General features: G+C 40.5%; 3 protein-coding genes across 17 annotated transcripts in view; 2 read left to right on the forward strand and 1 right to left on the reverse strand.

Moving 5' to 3' along the window:
• mam (neurogenic protein mastermind) overlaps window positions 1-10,493 on the forward strand; it is a 128,718-nt gene extending 118,225 nt beyond the window's left edge. For 6 of the 7 annotated variants that reach the window (XM_034339721.2, XM_034339722.2, XM_034339724.2 and 3 more), the window contains 4 exons: window positions 489-666; window positions 1,291-1,593; window positions 1,983-2,234; window positions 2,459-10,493. In XM_034339721.2, coding sequence (XP_034195612.2) covers window positions 489-666; window positions 1,291-1,593; window positions 1,983-2,234; window positions 2,459-2,706 — 981 coding nt within the window. In that variant the 3' untranslated portion in view covers window positions 2,707-10,493. Of the gene's footprint in view, window positions 1-488; window positions 667-1,290; window positions 1,594-1,982; window positions 2,332-2,458 lie in introns of all 7 variants that reach the window. The other variant, XR_013062916.1, reaches the window with a different exon arrangement.
• A 3,630-nt stretch (window positions 10,494-14,123) lies between these two features.
• On the forward strand, window positions 14,124-17,202 carry Trap1 (TNF receptor associated protein 1). The gene is made up of 11 exons (XM_034339672.2): window positions 14,124-14,270; window positions 14,393-14,488; window positions 14,562-14,872; window positions 14,949-15,115; window positions 15,189-15,372; window positions 15,446-15,792; window positions 15,873-16,020; window positions 16,092-16,219; window positions 16,298-16,482; window positions 16,548-16,846; window positions 16,927-17,202. The coding sequence occupies exons 1-11, from the start codon at window positions 14,156-14,158 to the stop codon at window positions 17,026-17,028; spliced, it is 2,082 nt and encodes a 693-aa protein (XP_034195563.2). The 5' UTR covers window positions 14,124-14,155; the 3' UTR covers window positions 17,029-17,202.
• Window positions 17,203-19,460: 2,258 nt separating this feature from the next.
• The window catches only part of kug (FAT atypical cadherin kugelei), a 291,242-nt gene continuing 285,247 nt past the window's right edge, over window positions 19,461-25,455 (reverse strand). For 4 of the 9 annotated variants that reach the window (XM_034339666.2, XM_034339665.2, XM_034339664.2 and 1 more), the window contains 6 exons: window positions 25,309-25,446; window positions 22,530-25,232; window positions 21,951-22,284; window positions 21,459-21,599; window positions 21,069-21,215; window positions 19,461-20,937 (listed from right to left, as the gene is read on the reverse strand). In XM_034339666.2, the coding sequence (XP_034195557.2) occupies window positions 20,387-20,937; window positions 21,069-21,215; window positions 21,459-21,599; window positions 21,951-22,284; window positions 22,530-25,232; window positions 25,309-25,446 (4,014 nt within the window). In that variant the 3' untranslated portion in view covers window positions 19,461-20,386. Of the gene's footprint in view, window positions 20,938-21,068; window positions 21,216-21,458; window positions 21,600-21,950; window positions 22,285-22,529; window positions 25,233-25,308; window positions 25,447-25,455 lie in introns of those variants that run through there. The other 5 variants (XM_034339663.2, XM_034339668.2, XM_034339667.2 and 2 more) reach the window with 5 other exon arrangements.

Below are 25,455 nucleotides of genomic sequence, written 5' to 3' on the forward strand. Positions count from 1 at the left end.
GACGTTCGAACGTTCGATCATCATTTTCCTTTCATTAATTCTGATACAGAAATACGTGATACATCGGTAAAATATTTCTTCGAATACTATTAAACCACCGAGAAGAATAAAATAGGCAGAAAGGCGGGAGAAAATGGTGAAAGAAGCTGTCTCTGGTCGCTTTTCTGTCTTCATCGTGAAGGTCGTAGACTTTCGTTGGCTGCCGCGTAACACCAGGAAGTGGGAATGCAATCCACGGAGACTTGTGCAACGACATCGATGCTCGGAACTTCCGTACTCGTTGGCTCGACGACAATGCAACTCGTAACGAGTTGGAATCTACTGGTGGGGTTGGCTTTCTAGTCCATTTCTATCGCTTAGTCTTTAATTTCAGTCAATAGGAGAAGAAATTCTTAAAACTTTCGCGGTGGTCCGCATACCATTCGCAAAATATTCCAAACACGAAGAGCAAAAGTAATCGAGTACCATTGTTTGGTGATTTCTTTCAGGTAATGCAACAACAGCAACACATGGCAGGAGGAATGGGCGGCGTGAGGCCACCACCACCCGAATACAAAGCTGCCCAGGCCCAAATGATGCACGCTGGAATCGGCATGGGTCAGCAAGCAAGGTTTCCCAATACTGGACCTATGCGTAGGGTTACGCAACAACCAATGCCACCTTCGGGTGAGTGTACATCATTGATAAATACGTTCCATCTGCTTAATCCAAATTCCTTCATGCATATGTAGATACGCGTGGAAAATTTTTACTACGAAAACCGTACAAGGTTGAATTATTTCTGTAAACGAGGTGCTCGAAATAGGGAGAAAAGGAAACTAAATATTAAAATAATGAATTTGATTTATTTAGAATCAGACTTCCGATTAATTTACCCTGCTTACACAGGGAAACGCGAAGGAAATCGAATCGAGCGGATGTAATATGTAAACGATGAATAATCATAAAAAAATATTTGACTCGACACGGAACGAGCATTGAAGCAATGTTTACATAGTTTTAAACCGACGGTTAGACGAGTATTTGAGAGAAATGAAGGCGATCCATGGTCGGTGCCGTTGTGATTCAGAAAGAAAGAACGCGGACCAGATAGAAGGTTAGACGGGAGAATGGTCGTAAATATTCTTATACACTCGAAGCTCGCACAAGACTTGTATCGATCTGCCTCGAGGTACTTTCGTAAGATTCTATCCAAACGAAAATCCGCATAGCATCGAAGCGTTGCGTTCTTCATCTTCTAAGAATATTATTTTCTGTAATGTTGAAAGAAATATTGTTAAATGACCGTAGGTCCGATGATGAGGCCGCAAATGGCACAGCAGCAACAACAGGCGTTACACGCGGCCGGTGGCAACATGTACATGGGTGGCGGTAGCATGGCCGCCATCGGTGGGATGCATCAGATGCACCAACGTCTCGGATATCCTAGAACTAATAATCAGCGGCCGCCTAACGTTAGCGTCGGTCCGCCCGAGAGCCTCGGGAACAGTATCGCGGGTCGTGGGGCTCAGCAGGAGTGGCGACACGTTCTGATGCAGCAACAGGGCTTTCAAGCGCAGATGCGATCGCAATTCAACCAGCAAGGTCACCAAGGTAAGCGACGATGGATCCATATCGCGTTCACGATCCCTTTACGGTGGTAATTCGCGCGAAGAACGGGGCGGTATCGCGTTAGCCATACCCTTTTTCTACCTACCGTTCCCTCGAACCCATTGCAGTTGGCTACTTAAGTTGTCTCCGCTGATGCTGCGATGTTGAAAATTAATTTTCCTCGAGAAACATCGAGCACGAAGAAACGACGTTGCTTTTTATCCCGTGTAATGTGCTGTTAGTGTGATCCGAGGTCGTAAGAGTTGGTATAAATCGGCTGGTGTGACGGGGATCGGTAACGATTTAACTTTCACGCCGATTCTGCTATGTTTGTACCGTGTAATCATACTTTCGCGAGGATCGTAAATGGAAATATTTGCCGTTTCTTTTAGGTGGTTTCGGTATGGGTGGCACTGGCGGTATGCAGATGAACGCCGCGCAAATGCAACATCAACAGCTGATTCGTTCGCAAAGCGGAGGAATCGGTGGTTCCGGTATGGCGAACAGCACTCAGATGCAGCAGCTACTGTCGCAGCAACACCAGCAGCAGACATTAGCCATGCAGCAGAGTAATAATCAGATGTCACTGCAGATGCAAATGTCGCAATCCTCATCAGTCAACTCTGTCAGCAGTACCGGAACGGGTAAGACTTGACCAAACGTAATTCTCTTCTCTATTCCGACTGCATACCTTGAAGAGAATCAAGCCAAATGTCAAAAGCACTTTTCATCCCCTTAAAGGTGCGAATATCTTTTTTTTCTCCCACGAATAAACCCAAGGGTACTTCAAGTTTTTCAAATGGAACCGTCTAATTTACTTTTCGTACACTTTTCTCGTTATCGATCACGCGTACTTTTCTGTTTCCAGGTTCTCCCCTGCACCCCCATCAACAGTATGGCGCAGGTAGCCCAGGTGTACGTAGTCTGCCCCAACAACAACAACAACAACAACACTCGCAACCACAGGCAACCACCACGGACCCGTCAGTAGCCGCGGCTGACTTTAGCCTCGAATTTCTGGAGAACCTCCCAACCGGGGACACGTCGAACTTCAGCGCACAGGAGTTGCTGAATTCCCTCGACTCCACGGCGGGATTCAACCTCGATATTCTGTAAGACCACGCGTATCGCGGTCTAATCGGGAAATCGGATGAAATCGGGTCGGTTCCAAACACGATCACGATACAGACGCACCAGGATCGATCACCCTGTCGGAGCACAAATTAAAGATTAACGCGATGATCTCTCTCGTTCGTCGCTTCGTTGTGCTTCGGTGATTCGCTCGGCGGGTGTCGTAGTTCGATGAACTAAAGTGGAGCGTTATCGTCCCGTCGAAAATCAGACTAGAGTAGTTAGATGATTATAAACAAAAGATACAACTTGCTCAGGGCATGTTCGTCTAGCAAAATCACGGGAAATCGTAAAGAATGGTTAGGAAGAAAGCAGATGAACAGGCTGCGAGGAACGAGAGTGAACGCAAAGAGGGAAGAAAAGGAAATAATTAATTTCCATGTTACGATAACCACTTGGTAGGACGGCGACGATCACGATAACCCTGAAAAGGTCCTCCACGTTCGTCAATTGATCTATCCTCATAGGAGCGTCAGGGAGGGTGTTTGATCCAGTCGAACCGGCCTCGGACCAATCAATCGTGCACCGTACCCGTGCACCATGTACAGTAGTAAGAATAAACACGTAAAACGGTGAGACTTCCTCGATTGTTCCAGCTTCCGGGAGGAAGATCGGTAAGAGGAAGACGGTTCGACGTTGAGTGCAGAGAGACAGGTCGTAGAGCATTTTCGGCAGCTATCCTCAGCTGGCAACCACATTCTTCTAGGCAATCACGTTTTAGGAAAATTGAATTTCTTTATGGTAACGATCGAAACGGCGAAGACCAGAGTGAAAGACGGAGAGAATGAGAGAGAGAAAATTGTGGAAAATCAAGAAGTAAGTGGGAAATTCGTTTTATACAAACGTAGCTCCGAATTCGTACACGTTTATCCTGTTTTTATCGATCAGCTAGGGGATCGCTCTTGAAATTGATCTTCTATCGAGTGCACGCGTCGACGACACTTGGACGGTGACCTCGACGCGCACTCCTCGAAACGTTCGCGCGGCTTCCCTTGATTTTTCACGATCGACGATCCGTGTGTTCGATGATAAGAGAAAATGATGGTCTTTCGTTGTTACCCTCGAGACGAGGTTCGACCGTCGCTCGTTCACGGCTAAACGTTATTAAAGTATAACGGCTAAGAACGTAGCGTATTTAACGATGCCGCGACGGCGTATTTACAATTAACAGAAAGTCAATTACGAGATATAAATACATACATATATATATATATATATATATATTCGATTCTCGATGAATTTCCGTGACCACTGATGATCGAATCAGAATCAGAAATCGTTTGATCGAAACGATCCGTGGTCGCGTGTACGTAGGATTCGCGTTGTGTTCGTTGACGAAGAGAGAAAGAAAGGGAGAGAATGAAGATGAAAACCTTCCTATAGACGCGGCGTTTAGTGTTGCTACAGGATGAATTGAAATCTTGACTGTACATATAAAAAAAAATTATACAACATATACACACAGGACCGTAAGCTCGCAAAGTTTAGCTGATTATTAATTAAGAACTCTAACGATATAGGTAAATATTATATATATACAGATATATATATATATATATAGGATAATAATAGTAATCGAGTTGAATGAATGTTAAGGAGAGAAAGAGCGTATGTGATGAAAACGCGTACTGAGAAAATGACGATGGGTGAAACGAATGTTTTGCACGGCGATAAAGCACATTTACCTCGAACGAGTGTATTTATTGAGTTTTAGTCCCGCAGGATGTGCTGTGTCGCCGGAATCGACAGGTTGCACACGAGAAATAATCACGGTGAGGTGCGAACTCCGTTTTCGCTACGATGAACCGCGTTCTCTTTCAGCGAAACATTGAATTACATTCGACGCAACGCACGGTAATGATCGTTCGATTAAACGAAAGTGTATTCATCGTGTTGGTTCAGTTCAAAATTACTATTTCTTGCCTGAGATTAACGAGACGATGAATTATTATTTTTTTCTTTTTTTTTGTCTAAACGTAACGAGTCACCGCAGTTCATCGTTACCGTGAAACGGGTCTGCGACTAATCTTCCAAATAGTGATACATTCCATAGCTAAAGAAACAAAAAATGGAGTAGGAATCCACGGTTCGTCTAATCAAAAGTATCGTTTCTAAAAGTGAATGAGGAGAATAAGGGGGTCGTGATAGAGGGGATCTATAAAGTTACAGCAAGAACACCGAACGTTATATAGAAGATACGCGATAGAAAAAGGGAGAAGATGACGAGAATAAAGAATAGAAAGGAGTTAAAGAAAAAAATATATATATATATAAAAATATATCCTCGACCGTTCGCCGAAAAAACTAAAGTGTACACGAATACTTCCGATCGAAGTTTCGCTCGTCACTCTATACATAATTATTTTATCATTCGTGCTCGCGTGTACGCGCGAATATTAGCGAAATATCGAAACGTTCTTTTGTTTTTTTATTTTCTTTGTTTGAAAAATTCCCTCGAAACGGACGTAGGAGCGACGCGTTATTATTGTCTTGTAAAATATTGGGGCCATGAAACATAATCTAAAGCAAGAAAAACGAGAAAAAGATTAAAAAAAGAAAATAAAAAGAAATAAATAAGGGAACGAAGGAGACAGATGCTGTAATTGTGTCCACGTCGATAACGAGATAACGTACGATGTAAATCGAGAGAATCAAGCACGATGAGAGAGAAAGGGAAAATCGCCACGTGTTGTTCTGTTCTCTCTCTCTCCCCCCCTTCACCCTTATAATATAAATATATTAATAACTACACGAATACACGTTTCGTGAATGAACGGAAACGAGTGACTGAGAGAAAGTAAGAGAAAGATTGAGCGAATGAACGAGCGATTGTGAATCGAGGCGAGACACACGAAACAAAGGAGACACGAGCAATTCGTTTGTAGGGAAGAGAGAGCATTAGGGACCAACCAAAAATAACAAAGAAAAATAAAGAACAAGAGAGCAAGAAGCGTGTGCCGATGTCGATTGTCGCGGTGGATCGTTCTTCCTTTTATAATATAAATGTCGTCATGAAATAATGATAGAAAAAAGAAAACGTGCTGGGAGAAAGAAAATCAGCTGTGCCTCGAATCGTTCGCGACCGATCACCAAACATTAGAAACGATCATTTAGAGGGTGTTTCGGTCCTCGCGAAGCACGTTATTCGAATTTTCCACATTTCGAATAGAACAAAGTGAAAAAGAGAGAGTTGTTTTTCTCTTGCACCCTCGATGTTGATTGGACGGCATCGGTTTCCAACCGAAGAGGACAAAGATGGTCTCCGTTTTTCTTGTGTGTGTGCTCGGTTCATCGAGGAGTCTCGAGCCGGATAAATACACGTAATTATTTATAATATTTATATAACTTTATATATGATACACGGGCATTTCGCATAGAATAAAAGTTCATGTTGAATCTCGAACTGTTATCAATAAAAAGCGTTGAGTTCCTACAATCGTTTCTTTAATTAGCTTCTGGATGTAATCCGAAGTTCGTGTCTCATACATTCTAGGATCTGTCTAGGTTTCATTGAACCCGTAAGAAGAAGAAACCATCAGTTTCGAAAATATTCGAGACCAAAGAATAATTCGCAATTGCAAATCCATCTATATTTTACCAAAATTTCACGCTTTCAAAGACTGCTCCTGCTCCCGATCGTCGATTTAGATTCGAAATAATAAAAGAAGAAATGCGTTTTCTGAAATTATCCAACTTAAAACGCGAAGACGATGGACGTGTGCCTGAAAGAGTGATAATTTCAAAGAAACTTGGTTCATTATCGATTCCTTCGAGGCTGTTGTTGCTAAGTGGATTTCCCGCGCTCCAAACTAATCCTCCCGTTCTCTGTCGAACGTTTCTATTAACCCGGACACGATGCACGACCCATTGGGCTTTCTGACAGCCGGGGTCAGAGCACGTCCACGTGAAAATCCATTGTTTTCCCGGTCGCCGTCTCGGGACGTGCCTCGATCCGTGGCGACGACGCTAGCCAACACTAGGTCGAACGAACGGTAGGCAGGCAGGGAAGCAGCCTAACGCGTCGTCGGGACGCGACGCCGTGGACACGGGAGGAGGATCAATATCACGGTTAGGGAGAGAGCAGACTGAAAATAGGAGCGAGAGTAGGAGCAGCGATGAGGGATAAGGATTACGAGGAGTGAAGGAAAGAGCGAGAAAGTGTAGCAGAGAACCCAGCCCGAAAATGTCAATTCGTCGGTCCCTGGCTCCTCGTGAAATTACGATCGTGACGAGGGTGTTCGCGAATCGTGGCCGATTTCATTAGAATCTTACCGATTACCGTGAAATTTTCAGGTGCTAGCGTTTAGAAAGAATATTCTCTTCATTTCAGATGCATTATCTTACCTTCGGGTACTAGGTCGATTCAGGGTTTTCGAAACAAGGTTTAATTTAAATGTGATTCTTACAATTTACAGTAGAATCTTGGACGAATGTTTCGTCGATGGGTTTCCTTGGATAAAGTTAGGGTATCCTATCTTCTTACACGAATATCGATCACATGCGTGCTTTCGTTGGCAGATGATTCAACTGGAAGAGAAGCAAAGTGGGGGTGTAGAATTCTTCAGAATCGGCAGATTTCGAGGTGGAATTTCATTGATCGAACGCGCTAACACACGAGGACGATCCACTGGCCGACATTGATACGGCACGCAACAATGCTCCGATATACACGCGATTGTGCGAATGAAAACTATCAATTAGCTGACCTTTCCGATACGGAAAGACACGTGACAATTATGCGTTAAATCGAATCATGTTTCTTTTCAATCTCTCGCCTCAATATTGCAGTGTCTGCAAACGAGAGAACGTAGTAGACACTGGAAACTTCCGGAAATATCGGTGCCTGAAGATACAGGATTTTTATCTCCACGAAAGAAAGAATAATTTAATTAAACACTTGTTTGTTAACCGTCTAGAATAGTAATTATCCTTCGTCGTAAAGGTCAGCGAGAGATTTCTTCTGCTAAGTTCTTATTCGACCGAATGGAAATACAAGGAAAAACAACAACCAATCTGCGGTTCTTGTATCCAATTTATTTCACACTCGCTTGCCTTGCGTAGAGCGTCGACTAGATGATTTTCTACTGATCCTCTCTTTACAAGAATACGAAAACATCGTCGAGGTCGTCGCGAGTATCGAAACGGAACACCTTAACCCGTTCGTTGCCACATCGGTCACTGGTGACAGGCTAAAAGGAATAGAAAAAATTACAAAAAATTATACACGCCATTAAGATCGCAGTATTTATGCGAGGTAGCAAATGAAAAACTTGATTTGAAAAATGAAACGTATGCATTGCAGTTACGAAGTGTCTGACTATACATGACCATTTCCCCTGTGCCGGTGAATATGTTAAAACACACCTTGCTAATGTAACATCATTTCGAAGGTCGGTCTCTTCGATTCCTCTCGAAATGGCTCTCGTATTTTCTTGAAATTCTGATAAAATTTCCATTTCAGTGAAATTCATTTCAACATATTAAACGCGAAGAGATCCTCCTTCGAATAAACGAAGCGGATTCAGCAATAGAAGGGATCGATGAAAAAGGAGAATTGCGATTGAATGAATTAATCACGTTCCCTCGATCGTTGTTTCTTTCTTTCAAAAACGACCATACGTAAGAATCGTTCGATTTTGTCCATCGAATAATCGCGCGATAATAAATCTCGCTATACAAAACGACACTTGTGGGATCAGTATTTACAAGAAGCGACGAGCTTTCATTGAACAAGGTATAAATTCTCGGTCGATCGACGACGACAACGACTCGCGCTCGGGATCGCGGGCGATAGAGAAGCATAAACGAGCATCGGTTTCTTTTTCCCTTCGTCATTGTAAATAGCGCAGTGTAGTTGAAAGGGCGATGAAGAAAGGTGGTTAGATAGAGACAATGAGAAAGAGAGCGAAGCACGTGACTGTAATTTTTGCGGCTGACGGATAATCGGCGAACGCAAGAGGGGATGGAGAATGCAGAAAATAGTCGTTTCTCTCCCTTCTCGGCGAGAAATCGTATCGAACGGGTCATAGGACACGTTTCGTGATGGGTGTGCAACAGTGACAATCTCGAGAAAATTAAAAGAAAAATTAAGGGGTCGATTTAATTGACACGATTTAGAATGAAAAGATAGGAAGGGGAGAAATGTAACTCGTAAGGGATGACGCGTGCTTCCGTCGCGGATCCATCAACGCCAGAATCAATACTCTCTTCACGCTATTGTTCTCAAAACGATTGTGATATACATATATATTATTGTTAATGCTGTAACGATGTAACGATAGAGATGAAGCTCCTCGTTAAGACGAGTTTTTCGAGCGTAACGTATTATGGGGTGGGTTTATTAGAAAAGAGGCGCAACACGTGGTCATCCTAGATTATTTGATGAAACTAACGCACGTTCTTGATGACTCTAACCGGAAATTCGATTGTCGATGATCCGTGCCGCGAAATTTACACAGTGAATCGAGGCTGCAATAATGTAATAGTAAAAGAAACAATAAAGATGATGAATTAGGTAAAATAGAGAGGGAGAGACAGACGCGCGTTGGTTGTATCGAGTCGCAAGGGAAATAATGCCTGTAAATAAACGAACAAGATGTGAAAAAAAAAATGATGGAAAGAAAGAATGGAGAGTAAGAAAACAGTGTTGCGTTATAATTATTTATGTTCGCTGATCGATGAGGTATCGATAGTAAATTAGTGTAATAATTCGTAATTTAAACGCGGAGAACGGAGGAAGAGAAACGAGAAAATCATACACACAGATTATGTACATAAGCTAATGGGTAATATCTCCCCTTGGTAAAGGATAGTTTACGGATAGTTATTTTTATTACTATTATTATTAACTATTATTATTATTATTTTATTTCTAAGTAACTATTATTATATTATTATTATTATTATCATATTATTATTACTTTTATTATTACTTATTATTATTATCGTCATTATTAATATTATAATTATCATTGTTATCCTTCGGCCAATGATCTCAAAAGAAAGATAGTAAATGCGTTTGGATGAGTGTTGCTAAATCTGGGCCGATTTCGATTTTTCTCAAAACAGGCCACAAACGGTATAAAAAGAAAATAGTAATAATAATAATAATCACCGTTTTCGTTGACACGTTCATAAATGAATTCTATATTTCTTCGTCGTTTTCTTATTCGTCTACTTTTTAATTCTTTTCTTTCGTTCCTTTTTACTTTTTATTTCTGGCCTATGTACTCTCTAAACATGTTTATGACGCACTCGAAGTGAATTCTTCGTCCACGGTTACGCCTCGTTTCCGGTTACCGTAAGTTCCGTTACAGCGCGCACATTTTCGAACAAAAAGGGTGAACGCGCGTCTCTTCAATTCCTTTCTTTGCTTTCATTTATCACTTAAACCTTTTCCAACTTTGAAGACGCGTCGAGCGTGTTATCGAAGAATGAACGTTCCTTTTTCTTTTTCCGTATTCCTTCTTCTGTAATTGCACGAGAAAGAACACAAACAGGATAGTCGTTCGTATCGCTATAAGTCCCGTTTACACGAATATCGATTTCAAAATTAGACAACTTTTCTCTTAAAAAAGAATTGAAAATAAAAATTTTGTTACATGATATAGATCGATGCGTGTAAGTGGGTACTTTGTAATAAATAAAACGCAAATAACTGTTTCATTTTGTCCAGGATTCGTTAATGAATCCTTCGTGCGGAAACATAAAAAAAATGAAGAAAGAGAGAAAATAAAAGTAAATGTCGGTTTAAATCGATGTAATTTGAAAGTGACCTATTAAATGAATGAATTCAGTTAGAACTGATAGCGGTGCAACGCTGATCAAATTATTCATAAACATGTTTTATCAAACGAGAGTCAAGACATTTTGTCATGTCTTTGTATATTTTTATGCAATGTTGTAGAATGATATTGTTTCAAATATATTATACAGATAATAATAATAAACAAATTTATATGCCACAACGTTGTTTCAATTTATCTGTGGTATATGATCTAGCGCCCCTTTTACGCCCCTTTCATTGAATATGACTTCCACTTCTAGAATTAAAAATATATAAATTTTATGATAGGTTTCAATTTTTTTAATAGAAAATGTGGGTCGCACATTTTAGCTACGGGATCCTTGACACCCCAGATTCCATAATGTCGGTATATGAAGAGTGTCGCCGATGCTTCGGGGTCCCTGAGACCCCAGATGATATCAGGTCGGTATGTAGAGAGTGTCACCGATGCATCGGGGTCCTTGACACCCCTGCAGGGACTGCAGATAGTAGAAGACTGGACCTACATGAAGCTAGCCGGAAGGAATAATAAAATATGATTATTTTCAATTTTTCTTAGTGTATTTTGTTTGTAAATCGTTTGTGATTCATTGTGAGTCTATTTTTAACGTTAATGACAAATTAGTTCTTTTGTAATTAGCAATTTTATTTCAATCATGATGTAAGCCGAAACTTTTTTGTAATTTTTTATAATAAACAGATTTTGTGATTTACAAATATATCATTTTCATTGTTTGTGAGTGAATAGTTTCTTAATTATTTACAAGTTTGTTTTATAATAATTAATAATAAATAAACTATAATAAATAAATCCGGTCGTACCCATCACTACCTCGAACAAGTGAGTTTCACGATTTGTTCGTTTTCCGTTCTTATATTTCACTAAATCCGCTCAAACCCATCACTACCCCGAACAAGTGAGTTTCACGATTTGTTCGTTTTCCGTTCTTGTATTTCGCTAGATCCGGTCGTACCCATCACTATTCCGAACAAGTCAGTTTCACGATTTGTTCGTTTTTCGGTCTTATATTTCGCTATTAGCTTCGGGGTCCCTGGCACCCCGGATGGTATAGTATTGGTATGCAGAGATACCCACCGGCATTTCGGGGTCCTTAATATCCCAATATGATATCAAGTTTGTACGCAGAGATAGTCCCTGTTGCTTCGGGGTCCCTGGCACCCCGGATGCTATATTATTGGTATGTAGAGATACTCACCTGTGTTTAGGGGTCCTTGATACCCCAATATGATATCAGGTCGATACGCAGAGATAGTCACTGGTGCTTTGGGGTCCTTGGCACCCCGGGTCCTATATTATTGATATGCAAAGACACTCATCGGCATTATGGGGTCCTTAATACCCCAATATGAAAACAGGTCGGTACGCAGAGATATTTACTGGTGCTTTGGGGTCCTTGGCACCCCGGATCCTATATTATTGGTATGCAAAGATACTCATCGGCATTTTGGAGTCCTTAATACCCCAATCTGACATCAGGTCGGTATGCAGTGGGCGTCTATTGGCGCAGCGGTGTGCCTAACACCCCTAGACAATATCAGGTCCGTATGAAGAGGGCACAACCGGTATAATCTTTTTCCAGAATTTCTTTAATTTACTTCATTTATTTTTTTTTGCTTATTATATAAGCTCATCGAAGGGGAATAATATTTATGATTATATCCCTCTTCTGGGTCTCAGCCGAGGACCCCATTTATTTTACTTTTTCCAGTTATTTATATAATTTTATCCCTCATTATAGGCCAAGGCCATCTCAGTACCCCTTACATCCCAGCATTCCTTAAATTCCTGCAACCCTTAAATACCCTTTTTTTTTTTTTTTTTTTTTAACGTGGTGGAAATCTTCAGAAAGACACCTTCAGCCCCCCTGGGGAGGGGCCGGAGGTAGTGTGGGATTTTTACCCACTAAAACCACCACGGTGGCCTGCACTAGGGCGGTAGGGAGGGTCTTTTGACCCTCCGTCATGTGCTAAACTCCGCCGACATCAGGGGCCACACCCGATGCCGGCACTCCTCGGGCCGTATGCAGTGGAGACCAGGGCCCCAGCCTCGGACCCCTACGGAAGTCCTTTACATCCCTCGTTCCGTTACATCTTTGCATCCCTTACATCCCTGCATTCTTTTCATCCCTACATTCTGTTCATCCCTATATCCTTTTCATCCCTACATTCCTTACATCGCTTCATCCCTTAAATCCCTACATTTTTGTCATCCCTACATTCTTTCCATCCCTACATTCTTTTCATCCCTACACTCTTTTCATCCGTACATTCTTTTTCATCCCTACATTCCTTACATCGCTTCATCCCCTACATCCCTACATTCTTTTCATCCCTACATTCCTTATATCTCTGCATCCCTCGTAATAAATATATTGTAAAGGCTGCTTCGAGTAAAGGTAGGTGAAGGTAAGTAAAGGAATTTCGCGAAAATTTCGAAAATACGGCGCTCCCTGGCAGCAAGAATGCGAACTAAAATTTCGATGTCGAATCAGCGCCATCTGGTTTCGGAAAAAGGAACTAAACCTTGCACCATTTCTGCCCCCCTGGCGGTAAAAATGTGAACTAAAATTTCGATGTCGAATCAGCGCCATCTGGTTTCGAAAAAAGGAACTAAACCTTGCACCATTTCTGGCCCTCTGGCGGCAAAAATGTGAACTAAAATTTCGATGTCGACTCAGCGCCCTCTGGTGGCGAAAAAAGAAACTATATTTGTATAAAATCGCCGCAAAAATTTCAACTTAATATCAGGGAGGCACTGGGATGTATGGAATGCAGGAATATAAGTGATACAAGGATGTAAAGGATGCTGGCATGTAAGGGATGCAGGGATGTATCGGATGTCGGGATATAAAGAAGGCAGGAATGTGGGGAATGCAGAGATGTAAGGGATGAAGAGATGTAAGGAATGTATGGATGAAAAGAATAAGGGTGTAGAGATATAGTGGAATCAGAGATATAAAGGGTGCAGACGGAAGTAATAAAATCAACACGTTTATCCTCCTAAGGAGTTAATAAGCTAAGAAGATAATTACCGCAAATTAAATGAAAGCAGAAAATAAAATAAGGGTATATGTATTCCTTTAGCTACCTACATGAAGCTAGCCGGAAGGAATAAGAGAAAGAAAAGGAACTCGGTTTACAATATTTATAAATAATATATAATATACAGAGTGTTCGACAACAGATGGGCAAAATTTTAAGGGGTGATTCTAGGGATCAAAATAAGACGAAAATCAAGAATAACGAAATAGCATTTGCGGCTTTATTTTCCAGTAATTAACGTTTAAAAATTCGAATAAAATGTGCCGGAAACCTGCAACCCGCCCAGCACCGACGACTGAACGTCAGGTCGACAGGGGTTGGTACAGTCATAACCAAGAATCGTTGAATAGTAGAAACTTACCTCTTGTTATTCTGTTTCTCGGTTCTGCAGCATTCGGCTTCGATTCTTGGTTATGACTATACCGACCCCTGCTGACCTGAAACTAGATTTGTACAAAATTCGTTTTATCTTGGGGTGTCTGGGACCCCTTAAATCATGACCCCTCGAAAGGCATGTCCAGTCTTTTGCATCTGTAGTCCCTGTAGTCACTGTCTGTAGTCAGTGGTTCTGGTAATTTCGAAAGCATGGCTACCGCTTTTAGACTGAGACTTGCGATTAAATGCGGAAGAAACGTTTCAAGACCATTAAGTCGGCACTTAGAAAGAAAGATTTTGGAAAAACAATGTCAACAATTTGTTGGTTTGTATACTAGAATGTTTATTATTCATACTTTATTTATTTTTCTTAACCGATTCAGGTTTATGGTTGAAGTTGCATGTATTTCTTACTATTGTCTACTGATTTTTATGTCTTTGTTACAGCTTTAGCAGGTACTTCAGTCAGATACCTATCCTCTCAAGCTGCAACACAGACAACAGAAAGTCACAATATTATAAAAGATGCAGAGAAAGTTATAGGTAACTATAACAGGTTTATTTCTGTATGCATTCCCATAAAATTATATTTCATGTAATATTTCTTTCTTTTTAGGTGAAAGTGATAAACATGAATTTCAATCAGAAACACAAATGCTTCTACAAATTGTTGCAAAATCCTTATATTCAGAAAAAGAGGTGTTCCTTCGCGAACTAATCTCTAATGCAAGTGATGCACTTGAAAAACTAAGATACATGCAGTTAACTGATGGTAAAGCAGCAGAAATTATTGGCAGTAGAAATTTAGAAATTCACATTGCTACTGATAAACAAAATAGGACTCTTACAATTCAGGATACAGGAATTGGTATGACCCGTGAGGAATTAATTTCAAATCTAGGAACAATAGCTAGATCTGGTTCTAGAGTAAGTGAAGTAAAATATATATAAGTAAATTATATTTTATGGTATTCTGACATAACAATTTTTTTCCCCAATACAGGCATTTTTAGAAAAATTGAAAGAAAAGCAAGATGCTGGTGATGCATCTCAAATTATTGGGCAGTTTGGTGTTGGTTTTTACAGTACCTTTATGGTTGCTGATAAAGTGGAAGTATTTACAAAATCATATGCACCAGATGTTGAAGGTCTTTGCTGGACTTCTGATGGGTAAACAAATATCCTGTAATTTACAAATATTATTAATTCTTATAAATTAGTAAAACCTTCTTTTTTCATTTAGTTCCAGTACTTTTAAAATTGCGAAAGCTGAAGGAGTTCAACCAGGAACAAAAATTGTTATACATCTGAAAGCCGATTGCCGAGAATTTAGCGATGAAGATACGGTAAATCGTCTTATTACGAAGTATAGCAACTTTATCGGTTGTCCGATTTATTTAAATGGTAGAAGAGTTAATACTATTCAGGTAAAATTTTTAACATTATCATATATATATTAATATATGTGAATATTTGTTTATGTATTTTCTCGTTTTTTAGCCATTGTGGATGCTCGATCCAAAAGATATCACACCGCTTCAACATGAAGAATTCTATAGATTTATCGGAAATTGTTTCGATAAACCTCGATTCGTATTACATTACACGACCGACGCTCCACTTAATATTAGAGCCTTGTTATATTTCCCGGAAGAAAAACCACCATTATACGATTTCATTAAAAACGATACGAGCGGTGTCTCTTTATACAGTCGTAAAATCTTAATCAAAAACAGAGCAGAAAATATCTTACCGAAATGGTTGCGTTTTATCAAAGGAGTTGTTGATTCTGAAGATATTCCTCTTAATTTAAGTCGCGAATTATTGCAGAATAGTACTTTGATTGGGTAAGGAACTAAAAATGATTTCTACTTTAATGTACTCATCTATCTTAACTTTCACTTTAACTAACTTTTTAAAATTACAGAAAATTAAGAAATGTTTTAACGGCACGAGTTTTAAAATATTTGCATGAACGGTCTCAGAAACAACCGGAAGAGTACATTAAATTTTATAAAGACCATAGTATTTTCTTGAAAGAAGGCATTATAAGCACCGATAATCAGAAGGAAAAGGTAATCCTTTAAAATAACTATAAAACTTTTGTACATGCTTCGCAGTTTTACTAATCGCATTATTTTTATAGGAAGAAATAGCGAAACTTTTGCGATTCGAGTCATCTGCAACGGCACCAGGAGAAGTAATTAGTCTCGACGATTATTGTAAACGAATATCCCCAAATCAGAAAAAGATAAATTATCTTGTAGCACCAAGGTAGAAAAAAATGTTGTTCTATGTGTGTAAAGAGAATGTGCAGACAATGTGTACAATATTTGTATTTTATAATTTTAGCCGGTCCTTAGCCGAACAGTCCCCCTATTATGAATCACTAAAAAAACGTAATATCGAAGTATTGTTTTGTTACGAGGCACACGATGATGTAATTTTCTTACACTTAAGAAACTATAAATCTTATACTTTAACTTCTATTGAAGAAGAGATGCGTGAAGCGGATTCAAGTAAATCTGACAGTTCTGGTAAGTGACTTTTATTTCGTGTATTTTTAAATTATTTTTAATTAATTGGTTTTAATGTTCTCTAGGTATTATTGATCAAGGCGAAATTAGTAATCTTTTGAACTATATGAAAAAGGTTTTAGCAGGAAAAGCACATGACGTTAAGATAACTAATCGACTAGAGTCGCATCCATGTGTGATCACGGTTCAAGATTTGGCAAGTGCGAGGCATTTCACTCGCATACAAACTCGCCAATTAAAAGATGACGCGTTATATCACTTGCTTAAACCATCATTTGAAATAAATCCTAATCATCCTATTGTTAAAAAGCTTTGTAGCTTAACAAATACGAATTCTAAATTAGCCGACCTTCTTATAAAACAGGTATATTGTCATCATTTTTAATAATTTCAAATACTTGCGTATCTATTTACTCTAATTCGTTTTTCTCCAATTTATTTCAGTTATTTACCAATAGTATGGTTGAAGCTGGTTTGATTGATAATCCACGATTACTGGTAGCCTCGATGAATGAATTATTGACTGAAGCATTAGAAAAATATTAGTTCGATATGGTTACTAAAGTCTACTTTAAGAAGTTATGACGACGCTGTATATACATACCTGTTCTTCGAATAAGATAAATATTTGTTAATTATAAAACATTTTTTTATTCGTACAAATTATTTTGTAGAAAAAAGTTTATGTTACTTAGAAGGAAATAAATATTATTGTATTTATATGGTACGTTGTTTTATTCCTTTGATTATAACTAAAATATTAGGTCAACCTTGAAATCAATATAATAATACAAAATGTAGGCAAGATTGTGTTCTTTATTACAATAGGTTGATCTTGTACAAATTAATTATAGCCTTCTAATTATAACAAGTCAAGATTCCTCATTGTTTGAAGGAGTTCATGATATCGATATGTATCCTATTAGCAGGGCTAAAGAGTTGTAACAAATTTGGAAGTTGTACCCACATCTTTTTTTTCCTGTTTCATTTTTCTACCTTCTCGTCTTTGCGTAATTATGGCAAGTTATTATAAAATAAGAAATAAGTGGAACTATTTATTAGTTTGTAAGTTAATAACCAAGTACAAAGGGTTGACGATAAGTAGTTCAAATAATTAAAAAAAAAAAAAACAACGAAATACGTATTCTCCCGATCAATTCCGATTGTTAAGTTTGTTAATCAGACTAAATCATTAAATACTAATTACAAGAATCTATCGCGTTCAAAACATAATATTGCTAATATCGTTCGGAAGCTTTATGAAATAAAACATAGCTCATTCTCTTTTCTCTTATGGTTACAACCAAACATTTTACGACATCGACGTGATTACAAAGATCGATTAATACCATATTTATAAACGGATCGTTCTTGTTCACATCGTTTCAACAGTCTTTAACCAAATGTGTCCTCGTTATTGACTCGCAAGAAAGAAATTTATAATTAAGTCTTAACGGTTAAAAAGAGGGCTTGCTGTGCTTCGACGCAAACTGAAATTATCATTGCTATCGATGTTGTTTCCGATACAATTCGTTTAAGTTAAAACTGTACAATATTTTTATTTCATTCTAATATAGAATAAATTGTCTAAGTTCAATTGTATCCACGTGAGTGTTGCACTGAAATTTCAGAGAGGGGAGGCACAGCCGATTACGAAACTTACATTAAAAACAGAAAAAAGAGACGATCATTTCTTCTTTTCCTCTTGGTCAACACAAAAAGAAGTCACCCTGTTTCGCGTTATTACTTTAAAAATGTGGCTTACTCATTTTTTATCCCACTAAGTATGAGTAAGATGGCTAGCATCCTTTACAGAACAGGAACATAAACAGTGATTTTGCCAAAAGAATTCTACGTTTATATAAAAAGAAAAGAAACACCTGTACACCTCTCCCAATAAAGCTGCCACTAGATTATTCGTTCAACAAAATATTTTTCACCTTGGAAGTACTCATTGTTTAAAAAAACTATTAGGCACAGAAATAACAGTATGGCATTAAAAATTAATTGGCAGTTTATAAAAAATGTTTCGTTTACTTGGACTTTGTCGTTGAAAGTAACAGTGTGAGAATGATGGTAGTTGATGATTAAGAGCATTAATGATGATGAGTTGCGTACAATCCACATTGCCGAGCAGTCTTATCAAGTAGATTAAAGTGTTAAAGCGTGATGTAAGTAGTAGTAGCACCATGTATGCAATTCTATATCTGTTGAACTGATGATGGTGACCAAACGAAAGGAGAAGTTTCAAGTAAGAATGAAAAGAAAACAATAAAAGGAGGCTTTGAACGAACGGAACGTTGACTTAGCATACATACATCGCGGAAATGGAATTACTGTCTTCCACCTTTCCTTAATTTCCTTTTCCTTTAAAAAAAAAAAAAAAAAAAAAAAAAAAAAAAAACCATTGGATAGTTAATATTACAATCATTATCGTACAGTTCATAGTATTTGATCATTGTATAAACATTATTATCATCACAGTAAAAATATTTCATATCTTTTTTTTTTTAACTATCGTGCTTTGTTGCTGCAGTAAACGTCAGCAAACATGCACATATATTCGCCCTAGAAGCAGAGCAATGTTCTTTTCTTTTTTCCTTCATCTTCACTAGAGTCAATTCATTTACTCGCTAAACTATGCGATACTTATATCTATTATTATTAAGTAGTCCGTCTGTTGATTTCGTATGTAACCAAAATAAAGTCGGTTAGCAAATAGTAAAAATACATAAATGTACCTATATGTACCATTCTTTTTTTTCTTTTTCATTACTTTTGTTGCGGTGGAATCATAGCTGCGGATAACGTTTAAAAATTTAAACGATAGGTCAATAAATAATAATCATTGGTCTGACAACGCGGTCGTGATTAAATTTACCTTCCTCGAGTAACAAATTTTTATCCTTAATCAAGATCATTTTCTTACTTGTAATAGTTGCGTATAATTGCCGTAATATATATGTATATATACAGGGTGTCTCGAAAAAGGATCTACACCATGAAAGTTACAAATACTTCGTAAAAATTGATGCTCAAAAATGGTAATGAACTTTTTCAATTTTTCCTATCGCGAAGAGTTCACGATTGTCACGTTGTACATATTTTTTTGAAACACCTTGTATACCTCTTTTTAATTTTATACATACAATATATCCTTTTGCTTTTGAACTAAACCTCATCCCCTTTGGTAGAATTATAAAGATGTTTCAAATGAAAAGAACGATTACGAAACTCTGAATGGTCCACACAGCATTTAAAAACTGTCGAAATGCAACGTTTATCAAATAAACTTCTGGTTAAATACAATGTACGATCGATGTCTCGATCGTTGAAAGAAATGGCTTGTTCGTTCTATACAAATGAAAATTAAGAATTGCTCCCAAATATGTGTATGCACGTTGATTTTCACCCGTCGGTTTCAATATAATTCTTTCGAGGATCGCAGAATTAAGTACGTTAGTACCTAAGCTCTACCTACATAGGAGATTTTGAGGTACGATGTGCAACACCAAGCATCGTTGGCTCACAGTACATCATCGAGGGGGTCCTCCTTCCCTATATCGCCATTTTCTGTAAGAAAGCCTACCATGCTCGGTACTGTACAAGAAGTTCTCATACCGTTTAACTATCTCGAGCGTTATCATTTTTCCTTATATTTCATAGCTGCCTCTGTACACATTCATATCTTCTTTCTCTCCGTCGGTATTGATAATAATAATAATAATAATAATAATAATATATATATATATATATATATATACGTATGTACAAAAAAAAGAAAATTCCTTGTATTACTCACAAACATTCGCACTGTCTGACACTCTCAAGAAGTACAGTAAAACACGACCGTCATCATCATCATCACGTTCAGTCTGTATTCAAGTAGTGGCACCACTCTTTGTCACACCGAGGTTTGCGTGATACCGTTCCCCGACAACCACAGCCGGCCGTTACTCTTCTGATCGGCAATCTCGTATTCTGAATCGTCTATTTCGCACAGATTGGTGGACAAATCGCTGTTACTCGTGGCACCACCTAACAAAGAATTTCTTTCTTCGAGGGTGGTGATCACCGAACCGATTTCATCCGCTTCGTCCCCCTTGTGGCATCGATTCCGTCGGCTGCTTGGGAAACCATAAGGCACTACATCATCTTCCTCCTCGTCGGATTCTAGAGTGCTAAGACGTCCATTCAACGGATTCGTTTCGTTCTCCGTGTCCGTGTGAATATTATAATGCGGCAGGTAAGAGTTCGGATGACGGAGATAACTTTCGGAACCTTTGTATTTGTATTCACCCTCGCCACCGCTGTCCAGAGGATTCAGACGCTGCGTTTCAGCGCACTGATACTGTTCGGAAAACTCGGTCCCGCATTCCGAATCACCGACGTATTCCGATTCCTGGTCTTCGTTCAACGTCTCGATGTCCCTCGTTGGATCTACAGAGCCGTGCACTGGAAACAGATCGTATCGTCATTTAATAAACATAGCTGATAAAATAAAACCGATTTTTTTTTTTTTGGTTCTATTATACACTATAAATAAATATTCCCTGTCTATCACGCATGCAATCCCCGGTACACACCTGACGGTAACTGATGAGTGTTTGATTCGTTACTCTCGTTGCTGTGGAAACTGGACGAGTCTGGTACTTCGCTTCCAGGCACCTCCGTGATATTAGGCAAGGGGTTTTGACTTGGCCTGACCCAGTCTGAACAGTCCCAGTGATACCCTAAAAGCATTGCAGACAACAACTGTACTCCGACACGCTACATGCGACGATTTGGGCGTCGCGTTGCGGAGTTGAAGAGAGAAGCGGTGTACGGTGAAGGATAAAAAAAAGATAGGCTGCCCGATAGAGATAGGGGGATAGCGACAAGCGAAGCGACCCAAAATAATATGTATATATGTATACTTAGGTATAATATATATATATGTAGTTGCTTCTTTCAGGCATACACTATCTCGGACTTACCACCGACAATACGAGGATCATCCTCGATGGACGTCATGGAGGCAACGGAGGTCCCACCTCCATGAGGCACACGTCGAGAAGAATTTAGTAGAAGTCCTCCAGTGGTCAGCTCTGGTACCACTGGGCTCGCTCGTTTCAGGTCTGTTAGCGCACACAATACGATACACCAATGTTAATTCAATTCGCTACACGCCCAAGTCAGCATACTTTGTTGGTCATTCGTATTAAAAGAGAGGAGGTGAGGGACGAAGAGTAAGGAAGAAAATATTGAAAGATGAAAAATCATTAATCTTTCGATAAGATACGAGAGACGTAGGAGACATACGCAAGAGAAAAAGAATAAGAAGTTGAAGAGAGGAAAATGGAGGCACGGAGATCGAAGTAGTAAATTGAAAGGATGAAAGCTAAATCCACCCACGATGCATGCGGCAAGCGTAAAACAAAAGTAAGAAGCTACGATGAATCGGGGAATCAGCGACGCATACTACTCACCATTCTTTATCTTGGTCGTGTCGGTGATGAAGGAGGCTAGTTGCATCTGTTCTTGCCAGCTCGGCTTATGAAGGCTATCCGTGTCGCTGCCTGTAGCGTTTCCGCCGACTGGGTTAGCGAGGGTTAAGGACGGAGGTGGTACGGGAGTGGTACGATTCAGATTTCTCAAATAATCTGGCGGGAAATTTTCCAGCTCGTCACCGGCACTACCGTAACTTCGCAAGGTGTCTAAATTATTTAGAGCAACAGCCGCCGAGTTACTGTAAGGTGCCGGCTCGTTGTTCGAGCTAGGAGTGTAGGATGCAGGGCGAGGTGGGCATTGGGGAGGTTCTCTCTGCAAAAAAAGAATCACACGAAAAACCTTAAACTCAACCCACGCGTCACTCGTAGGATAAGGGAGGAATATCGATTGACTGATGATCGCAAACTAAAGAAAAAAACGGCACGCGAGAATAACGTTGTACTAAATAATCGTCTACCACTGGCGTATAATCGAAAGAACGATGAAAAGCATGCGGTTCTTTCTTAAGTGCTGGCAAATCAAAGTACACTCGTCTATGTGATTAAGCAAAAAAATACCTGTATCACTTCCAGGTTACTCAATTTCGAGCTGCGTTTGAACTCGTGCTCGTGAGGTCGTGCCGAGTTTAGGACGATCTGCTTCCTGGTCTCGTTGTTGATGTTGTTCGCACGCGCCCTGGTGCGTTTCATCCTGATGCGTCGGAACGCGAGGAATATGATGATGAGGAAGACGTTCAAGATTACCGCGACGCCGATCCACATTAATTGTTCCCAGGTGATGTTGAAATGGCTTGATATAATCGGCGTTGAATACGCAGGATTGCCACAGTTCAAGCCGGTCATATTTGGAGGACAAACGCATCTGTACGTTCCGATCTCGTTGACGCAAGTGCCCCCATTGGTGCACGGATTGGTATCGCATTCGTTCACGTCGGTCTCGCAACGATCGCCCATAAAGCCTTGACATTTGCATATCGGTCCGTTGTTGCCCTCTTCGCACACACCGCCATGGATGCACGGGTTTGGACTGCAATACCTTCCAAACTCGCAACGTTTGCCACTGAGACTCGGCCCAACGCACTCGCAGGAGTAGTCACCCCCTTCTGGCACGATCTTGCAACGACCACCGTAAAGACAGGGCGAAGATGCGCAGGGATCGGTGTCGATCTCGCAAGCTAGCCCTGCGAACCTGCTGTGACACTGGCACTCGTAGGTGTCGCCTCCAGAATCTTTGCAGGTGCCACCATTTTGACAAGGCTGCGAACCGCAGATTCCTGGAGGCACGAGAACCGTTGTAGCATCGCAACTGAATTCGACGTTCGCGAAGCGTTTCAAGACAGCCACGCTACTGGCACCGCTCATGTGCAGAGGTACGGACACCCTGGCGATCCTGACGTCGTCCATGCATCCAATAAAACCACGCTGAACGTCCTCGAAGCCGAGAATCGACGGATGTTGTCTGACTTCAGCGCCCAAATAGAGATCGTCCGATTGTAGGTTTAAGATATCATTGATACCAGGGGCTGAACCATGAGCCACGTGTTTTCCGTCCACAGTCAACCTGGCACTGTTGCTCTCCCGTTCCAGCTGGATCTCGTGCCACTGTCCGTCGCTAACGTACACGCTGCTCACTCGAACCAAACCCTCTCCGCTTCCCAGATCGAACTTGTACTGGACAACCCCGTTAACAACTTCCAGAATATTGTAATCGACTTTGCCAGCGGCGTACATTAGATTCCCGGTCAACTGAACCGTCCTGATCCTCAGAGATAAGCTTAGACGATCCTCGATCGTCTGTCTGATCAGGGCTTTGTCGATCCTGTAACGAGCGTAACTCTTCCCGCTGAAGGATATCGGATTTCGTGGTATGTAACAGGATTCGTCGTGACATTTCGAGATGTCTATATCGCAGGTTTGACCTGCGAATCCTTCGGGACACTGACAGGAATATCCTTGAACCGAAGAATCAGGAACGCAGACTTTGAACAGCGGACAGGGGTCTCTGGCACACTCGTTGACCACCATCTCGCAATGGTTACCAGCGTAACCCTCCTTACAATTACACTCCATCTTGTGCTTGTGTCGTGGCGACACAAAGCTCATCACGTCGGTAGCCACGGGTGTTATCTGTGTCAGGTCGAGCACGATTTTATCCTGACAATCTCCGTAAACGCAATAGCCTTTGTTGCATTTGAACCTGACGATCTCTTCGACGACTAATTTAGTTGATTCCTCGAGTTCTTCTATCCGTTGATTCAATGCCTCTCGTATACTCTCCGAGACATAGAAGGTCGGCGAAGCCAAAGCGGTTCCGCTCTTCTTCACCGCGAACAACAGGTCCAGGTCGTTGTGCACGGCCTGACGAATGGCTCGGGATTTGATCAAGTTCGCTTCATCGGAGGATGGTTGAACGCTGATGATCACGATGTCCTTTGGTCTGCAGTTCATAGCGTTGCGCAATGTTCTGACGAATCCTTTACGGTGGCTCAGCATGAAATCCTCCGGGCTGACCTCTCTGAACCGGACTATCACAGAGTTCTCCAACATCTTCTCGGTGATCAGATCGACGTTTACTTTTACCAAAGAATAAGAATGGAATTTACCGTCGGTCACAGTCACGTTCACCCTGTACTCGCCGACGTCGAGTCGCGGAAGTGCCACCAGAGTGCCGTCTATCTTGTCGATTTTGAAGAGATCGTTCGGTATCGGAGACGACGAAACCAAACTGTACATCAGGGTGTCGTATTGATCTTGATCGGTCGCGTGAACTTTTCCAATGATTCCACCAGGATACTCGTCCATGTAGGAGTTAATAATTACCTCGAGCGGAGTGATCACCGGAGGATACTGAGACTCCTCGATTACCTTGATCGTAACCCACGCGTCGGAGTAGAGAGGCGGACTTCCGTTGTCGAATACACGTATATGCAACACGTATTTGTCTTTCACCCGGTTGTTGAACTTGGTCGCGGTTCGCAGTGTACCGTCCTGTTCCAATCTGAAAGCGTCGCCCTCGTTTCCAGACCGGAAGTCGAAAGTGTACGGATCAGCGTTCGGCTCGATATCCGCATCGGTGACTACGAACTGAAGCACCGTGTGACCCAGAGGCTTGTCCTCTTGCACCACCGCGGTGTAATTCGAAAGTGAGAACAGCGGTGGATTGTCATTTGCATCTAGGACCTCGATGTTTACCATCACGAAACTGGAGAGCATCGGTATGCCACTATCGCGGCCATGAACTTCTAACACGTAATTAGCAATCTGGAATAAAATTGAAAATTGTATTACGAATATGTACGAGGTAAATCGTGTTAATAAATTTATAGTTTCTACTAACTTCTTCTCGATCTAACGGAGCAGCGACGGTGATTTGTCCTGTTTTCTGATCGATCGAAAACTGTTTTTGTCTGTCGCCTCTTTCTATGTAATACGACACGTTTCCGTTTTCTTCGCTGTCCAAATCGTTCGCGAATACCTGAAATAT

This window comes from Osmia lignaria, chromosome 10, assembly GCF_051020975.1.
Source record: "Osmia lignaria lignaria isolate PbOS001 chromosome 10, iyOsmLign1, whole genome shotgun sequence".
In the NCBI taxonomy this organism is placed as follows: domain Eukaryota; kingdom Metazoa; phylum Arthropoda; class Insecta; order Hymenoptera; family Megachilidae; genus Osmia; species Osmia lignaria.

Bases quoted from the DNA above. Each gene is read 5' to 3' on its own strand.
- Trap1 (XM_034339672.2), top strand. From the start codon at position 14,156: ATGGCTACCGCTTTTAGACTGAGACTTGCGATTAAATGCGGAAGAAAC. The intron at 14,271-14,392 runs GTTTGTATACTA...TCTTTGTTACAG, and splicing joins ACAATGTCAACAATTTGTTG to CTTTAGCAGGTACTTCAGTC. The intron at 15,116-15,188 runs GTAAACAAATAT...TTTTTCATTTAG, and splicing joins CTTTGCTGGACTTCTGATGG to TTCCAGTACTTTTAAAATTG.